The 7,915-nt window shown below is 41.8% G+C and overlaps 1 protein-coding gene across 4 annotated transcripts in view; it reads left to right on the forward strand.

Moving 5' to 3' along the window:
• Positions 1-7,389, forward strand: part of prkcz (protein kinase C, zeta) — a 741,785-nt gene extending 734,396 nt beyond the window's left edge. For all 4 annotated transcript variants that reach the window (XM_072478045.1, XM_072478050.1, XM_072478049.1 and 1 more), the window contains one exon: positions 4,666-7,389. In XM_072478045.1, coding sequence (XP_072334146.1) covers positions 4,666-4,753 — 88 coding nt within the window. In that variant the 3' untranslated portion in view covers positions 4,754-7,389. The remainder of the gene's footprint in view (positions 1-4,665) is intronic.
• The last annotated feature ends 526 nt before the right edge of the window (positions 7,390-7,915 follow it).

The raw sequence follows: 7,915 nt of genomic DNA on the forward strand, positions 1-7,915 counted from the left end.
TTCGATTCCCGGCTTGGGTCACTGTCTGTGCAGAGTCTGCACATTCTCCCCGTGTGTGCGTGGGTTTCCTCCGGGTGCTCCGGTTTCCTCCCACAGTCCAAAGATGTGCAGGTTAGGTGGATTGGCCATGCTAAATTGCCCTTAGTGTCCAAAATTGCCCTTAGTGTTGGGTGGGGCTACTGGGTTATGGGGATAGGGTGGAGGTGTGGACCTTGGGTAGGGTGCTTTTTCCAAGAGCCGGTGAAGGCTCGATGGGCCGAATGGCCTCCTTCTGCACTGTAAATTCTATCTATGAAAACACTCGTCTCACATACCGTGCGTAGATCCTCAGTAGCTGCTTGTTGTTCACTTCGGTTGGGTAAATTGTCAGAGTCTTCATCTGGTGGTGCAAACAATGTGGGTGGACTGTCATTGTCTTGTTGTTGTCCTTCATTTGGGCTTGGATTGTCATCGTTGCTTTGTTCTTCACTGTAGCATGATAGACCGTCATGGTCGTCCTGCTGTGCACTGGAGCGTGGTAGTCTGTCATAGTCTTCTTGCTGTTTACTTGAGCATGGCAGACTTGCATCGTCTGCCGCTAGTTGGTCAGAGGAGGTTGCTAGACCCTCATGGTCTTGTTCCTGCAAGGACTGCACGTCAGAGTCTTGCATTGCTTCTATGGTGGAGGCTGTCCACGAGCTCGCAGCGGAGGCTTGTGACACTGGAGTCACGTCTTGTGTGTGCAAGGACTGCGCTCTGGAGTCTTGCGTTTCTTGTATTGTGGAGTCTGTCCACGAGCTCGCTGTGGAGGCTTGTGACACTGGAGTCACTTCTTGTTCATGCAAGGACTGCGCTCTGGAGTCTTGCGTTTCTGCAATTGTGGAGTCTGTCCACGAGCTCGCTGTGGAGGCTTGTGACACTGGAGTCACTTCTTGTTTCTGCAAGGACTGTGGTGTGGAGTCTTGCATGTCTTCTTTCATAGAGTCGGGAAACCTGAGCGGTGCGTGGACCACACTTGTGTGGCAGCAGGCCGCTCTCTGTGGGCTTGTACCGCTCTCTGTCTCTTGGTGTCAGGCTGCAGCATAATCCTGCACTCGCGAGTCGGGATGTCATATCTGCTGGGCTGAAGATCCTCAAATCCGAAGAACTCGTCATCGGGGTCGTCAATGTGCAACACGTCGAATTGCGCTTCGGATTTGGTACTGGGGTAGCCTCCCAAGGTGAAAGGTTCGTCTGAGTCGTTGTCTTCCAGGACCATTTCATCACTGTTTGCGTCGGAGCTGGCATTGGGCTCGCGAGGTCCAGAGAAAATGTAAAAGTCGGTTTCGAAGTATTCAAGGTCGGAATCATCGGTTTGGGCGTAGGTAACTGCTTGTTGCAGGGTTCTTCGGAGGTTAATTTCATTTCCTGGTTCAATTTGAGGCATTGTGCTGTCATTCCAGGTGAAGAAAGGTTGTTTTACGGCTTTAAAAGATTTTTTCTTTGATTTGGGACGTTTCCCCTTTAAATGGGCGTGGTCCAGGGCCTCAGACGCCATGTGACATCATACGTAGGAAGCGTTTGCGCATGCGCAAATCGCTGTTCCTGTACCGATGGCCGTTTTCGTGATTGCGCATGCGCAAACGGCCCTTCCCGTTCTGTGCACTTCTCGCGCAACTGCGCAAGTGCAGTCCCTGTAGAAAGATGGCTGCCGATCAAAATACTTCTCTGCTCCGGGATCTTGGCCTCGTGGTAAGTACTGGTGCTTCTCTTACCTTTTCTTGCTGGTTGGAGTGTGTTTTACTCACAGTATTTGCCGAATTTGTCCAGGACTGCCTGGAAGTCGCTCCTGTTTTGCCCTTTGGACAACTTGAATGTTTTAAAGATTTCTTCTGCTCTGGCACCGGCTTCGGTGAGCAGAAGCTCTGTCTTTTCAGCATCGGCCACTTCTTCCAGTTCGGCTGCTACCAGGAAGATTTCAAACGTTTGCCGGAATGCCCGCCAGTTTTCGCGGAGATTGCCATGGCACTGGAGCCGCCGCGGAACCCGGATCTCGAACATCTTGCCTGGGTATTGTTGCTGGTTGTCACTGTACGCTGAGGTACGGCGATATGGATTGAAACAGTTCAGTCTTGGTACCATGATTTGTTATGTTCTAGGTGTAACATAAGCGGCTTCCTTGTGGTGCACTTGACAAAGGAAGGTTCCAACGTGGAGATAACTTCAACACGTTTATTAAACTATTTACACTTCTATTACTCAGGTTCGACACTACTGCTAATCCTACTATAGCTACCCAGACTGACTAACCAGTTGCTGCAATCCATGTGGTGGGTGTAATATTGAATCAACGCTGTGTCTCTACTCACTGACTGTCTCCACTGGAAAGAGGCAGATCATGTGTGTGGTGTCCTTTATATATGGGTTGATGTAATGCCCTCCTGTGGTGGTGTCACCTCTGTGTGTGTATCGTGAATGTCCATTGGTCGTGTCCTATCTAACTGATCTATTGGTTGAGTGTGTGTGTGTGTGTGTGATGTCACTGGTGCTCCCCCTAGTGCCTAGCTAGCCTACATGCATTTACATTGATGCACATCACCACAGTAGGGTCAATGAATATTTTTAAGGCAAAGGTAGACAGATTCTTGACTAACAAGGGAATCAAAGGTTATCGGGGGTAAGAGGAATGTGGATGCCATAATCAGATCAGCTGTGATCTTATTGAATGACCGAACAGGCTCCAGGGGCCAAATGCTCGATTCATGCTCCTAATTTGTTTGTTCATATGTATTTGTACGCTAGCTCAATAAACAGTAGTCAAGGTGGTATCTTAATTCAATGAGGAAAGAACATCCCAAGTGGACTGTGTGGAAAACCTATGACTTAGTGCATCTTGAATTCCAAAAGACATTTGTCCCATGTCAAAATTAATTCGATGCAAAACTGTGAAGATTCAGGTGAATCCTTAAAGTGAAAATAATATGGTTGATAGATAGAATTACAACTACTGGTCTGGAGGAGTTATGTTAAAATGGGACCAGTAGTGTTGATGTCCTGGAGCTTTGTGTTGAATTCATTATTTTTTTTAAATTTAGAGTACCCAATTCATTTTTTCCAATTAAGGGGCAATTTCCCGTGTTCAATCCACCTACCCTGCACATCTTTGGGTTGTGGGGGCGAAACCCACGCAAACTCGGGGAGAATGTGCAAACTCCACACGGACAGTGACCCAGAGCCGGGATCGAACCTGGGACCTCAGCGCCATGAGGCTGCAGTGCTACCACTGCGCCACCGTGCTGCCTGTGTTGAATTCATTACCGTTTCTCCAAATATTTGAACTTGTATTGGGAGAGGTAGTGGAATTGGAGGAAGCAGCTTAAAAACTAGAACGTAAATTGGACAAAATAGAAGTGTGGATGGATCGATTGCAGATGAAATGTAATAGACATATGCAAAACATAGCAGCAACTGCATGGTGTTGAAATAGCTAAGATAAAATAGAAAGCGATTAGATAATCTTATATTGACTTAATTCTCAACATGTCACTTAAATTTGCTTAATATTGGACAGAAGATTCTGTTTCCCTGTACTTCTCCAATTGTACCTCTACTCAGAACCATTCCAATCACCCTCTGGTGTCTTGCTAGAATGCCCAATCTGCATTTGGAAACCTAGTCTGAGTATTTTTTGTCGATGCAAGGCATCACGGTGAACCCAATTCAATCTACATCTTTCTCAATTCATAGCAACAATCAACAAAGCAAACAGAAGTTAAACTAAATGGCCAAAGCAATAGAAAACAAGAGGACACTGATTAAATTGCAGAGAGCTCTGGTCAGAGTACATCTGGTCGCTGAAGCACAAGACAGACATTGAAATGTCAGAAGCAGTGCAGCCACAAGCTCATACCATGATGAAGTAAGCCTGGAAGAGAGATATTGGAAAACTACATTTGGAATAAAACATTCAATTATTCTGAGAGTGGGAAAAGAGGACACAAATAGTAACTCTAAGGTTGATATCAGGAAGTTTTTCTTCACACAGTATCTGAATACTTTGAATGGAATTTTGAGTGAAGTATCACAGCAAAAGCCCTAAATGCATTTAAAGCACAATTGGCCACTGCATTGGGGGGGGGGGGGGTGGGATTGCTTTGCGATTTATGGGGGGGGGGGGAGGGGGGGGGAGGGGGGGGGGGCAGACCACAATTTGGGCAAACAGTTATCAGTCAGTACAATACAATTTTCCTCCGCCCTTGGGGTAAGCACATACAGGTAGAATTGGGTTCAGCTGTGATGCCTTGCATCGTCAAAAGACTGATTGACTAGGCTCACAAATGCAGATCAGGCACTTAAGCAAGATACCAAAGGCTGCCTATGGTACTGTTTTAAATAAAATGTGGAGCCTTCTAACGGTAAAATCGGGTGGGTACGAGGAACACAAATTTTATATCCAATATGAAGCAAAATTTAGCTTCTATGTACAAAAAGAAAAGATAATCTTGGTTTGTAACCACAAATCAGTGACATGTGAGGTAACAGGCTAATGGTGATCAATACTGTGAATTTCCCAGGAAGTGAACTGTATTCCCCAAATTTCAGTAGTGCACAAACAGCACTGTCCTCAACCTATGTTTTTCAGAGATCATACTGAGCCCACCATTGTGTTTAAACATTGCTTCAGTGTCTTTTTTTCCATTCTTGCAGAGATGTAATAAAAAGAATTGACCAATCGGAATTTGAGGGGTTTGAATATATTAACCCTTTGCTGATGTCGTCAGAGGAAACCGTATGAACAAGCAGCATTTGGAAAGTGGAATTGTTTTGCCTAGTCCGTCAAAGGTCGGCTTCAGTGAGCTATGGACTCAACTTCGACTCTCTCCGGTTGGTGACTTTTTCCTTACCTACCTGCATGCAAGGTTGTGGATCTGGTGCAAGTTTTCCAAGAGTACTGCAAACCATGGTGACTGCTGCTGAACAATGAAAGTTATTTCAGTGGTATTTTTGCACAAATAGCCACAGTTTCTCCTTATTTACTGGACATTGATTCAACTGGCATTTTGTTAGTGAAGGGAAGACTGCCTGATCCGTGCCTGCTTCCATGAAGGAATCTTCTTTTCATTCCCTCAAAACAAGGAATTATATGATGGCTTCTATGAAGGAACTTGGAGACACTGCACTTTTCTCTCTCTTTATAAGTAGACATTCAGAGGTTTCACCTCAAGAGAAAGAATGTACAATACTATATTATTTAAGAACAGTAGTATGGGTAACTACACCTAACCTGTGATTGCCTTTGGACAACTGGCTAATGTGATTTACAAACCACTGGCGCTAACCTATACATAAGCAATAATAAACAAGAAATCTGTGTTTTATTGGTCAATAATGTACACTTGGATTAATCTGGGTGTAATGTGCAGTACAGAGGTATAATCCAGAAATACTTTATCAGTCACTGAATCACAGCTTCTTGTTAATTGCTGCTATATTATATAATGCCATGGAACAGCTGGACTTCAAATTAAAAAAACAAGTGTTTTTATCTTATTGAATCTACAGGAGTGGGACGCAGCTATATGTGATCTGTGTTCATGATTATTCATCCAGTTTTTTAAACTTGTACTTGTAAATTGAAACTAAAACTATTCTCCAGTATGTTTTAGCTACTTGTTAGACTTACCAAACATCACTTGTTGGAACTCTTCATTTAGTTCTGTGATTGAGAGTGGGATTTGTTGCTTGCAAAGAAATGCAGAATGTAGTAGCATACATCCTTCTCCCAAAAAAGTACATTAAACATGACAAAAAGGGATTGTGTGTATTAGAAATAGTTACTCTGCTTTATACTGCATTTTAAAATCTGTAAGTAGTATAGGCCATCTTTGAACCCTGGATTCAATATTGCAACTAATGCCAATAGCAGGCACTTTGAAAGTTAGTCTGAAATCCCTAATTTCTAGATTTCTGGCAACCAACAAACAAGCAAAGAAGTTTCATTTTTGTACCTGATATATTGTCCAAAAAGCCATAAAATGACACATTGGGTATTTTTCCATCATCAGCTTTTTACATTCTCCATAATAACCTACAGTTTATCTTTTATGTACAACTTTTTTAATTGAAATATGGCCAGTAATCTAGAATTTAGGGTTTTTCATGTGTGGATTCCAAAAATGTGTTCTGAGACAGTGAAGTGCCTAAATAAATGATCTGATATGTACTCTGTTAAAGATTGGATATAACCAGAATCCAGGATAACAATCTACAGGGATGTAGAAAAAACAAAGTATCAGAACTGTTGGAAGTGGAAATGTGACAACAATGTATAAACCTTATTTGAACTTATATTTTAAGTGTGTGATCTTTTCTGAAGGGAGAGAGAGGGTAGTGGCACCTGAATCATATGTGTAAATGATCAAAAGATTAATATTTTATGGTACTGTGTTCTCGATTCCCTTGCCCCAGTCTGAAGAATGATAGAAGAAGCTCCCATTGCATTTGGTAAATAGCGGATTAGTTTGTGCATTCTGTACAAGAAAACATCTAATTACTACAATACTATGTAGAAATTACAAATTCAACATATTTTTTACTGTGGGTTGAAGCCTGCTGCCTTGAATTGATTACAGACTAATTTAACCCTTCAAGTACTGAGTAGGTGCAAGAAATTCCCAGAACAGTACTAATAAAATTCTCTCAAGATTGAATTTTTTTTGTTAGTTATGGATATTTCCTCTCTCTCGTTCTCTTTGTTGGAAATGTGCAAAAGGTCAATGTACTGTTGGGACTGTTGGGTGAAGGATTTGTACCCAAAATGTTGACCTTTTTTTAGATTTGCTGCATTTCTTTTCTTCACAAATGTGCAATGCTGTTTAAGCCAAAACAAAATTATTGGATTGACAGAAGCCTTGGATTCAAGCGAGCTTCAGAACAGTTTGCTCAAACCTAAATCGAGGTTTCTAGCAGGTGATGAAATTTGTGCACACACTTTCACTTACTACCTTTTATTTAAATCAAATGATCCATGGCATTATATACAATGGCTGGTACTGCACAGATCTTAGCCAATCAGATTTTAACCATCTGATCTACGACATTACCTAATATTAAGCCAGCTGCCAAGTGTGGGTGTCTATTTACAGATTGAATTGTAAAGCAGTAGTTTCTTTCTGTTGCCAAATACACCTCCAGTAGCAAGTTCATTCCTCTCCATTTTTGCTATGTAAGTGTTTGTGTGTGTCATTAAGACTGATTATATCGTGCTGAGGGGGGGAAAAATTATATTTTACGTATTCCAATTTTTAAATTTGAAAATTATGAAGGATGTGATCTCAATGTATGCTAATATGTTTTCATGGTCAGGCTAAATGGATGTATAATCTCCAAAGGCAATACCGATAAAAGAGTGAGATTGTATTCAGTGTTGAATCAGAGCAAATACTGGGAATAGTTTTGATTTTATCCTTCCTTCTCTTTTTAATTACTATAAAAATATAAACAATAACAAACAAGCACAGAGCCAAGGCTACTTGGAATCCAAATTCTATTTAAAGACATTTTTTCTCAAACAGAAAATGCTGTACATGCACAGAAAGTAAAGTCAGCATTTAAAAGAGAATATTTCAGGTATGACCCTTAATTTACATGGAATGATTATCTTCTATGGCAAAGATCATTCACAGTAGGTGCCATCTTCAGTATGAAAACTTGGGCTAACCTATCAGGAAAATGTTAATAAAATGTACCAAGTATCTGACTGGACCACATTTATCACAGCCAGGACTCCCATTAATTCTGCCAAATGTGTAGACTAATTTCCTTCACAAATTAATTTTCTTCCTCCACATTCAATCCACTTGTATCCCCGGCTCTGCCTCCTGTATTTTCTTCCTATCAAGCTGAGAAAAATCACAACTGTCCAACTTACTGCACCAAACACTTACAAATTATATCT

This window comes from Scyliorhinus torazame, chromosome 16 (genome assembly GCF_047496885.1).
Source record: "Scyliorhinus torazame isolate Kashiwa2021f chromosome 16, sScyTor2.1, whole genome shotgun sequence".
NCBI classification, from domain to species: domain Eukaryota; kingdom Metazoa; phylum Chordata; class Chondrichthyes; order Carcharhiniformes; family Scyliorhinidae; genus Scyliorhinus; species Scyliorhinus torazame.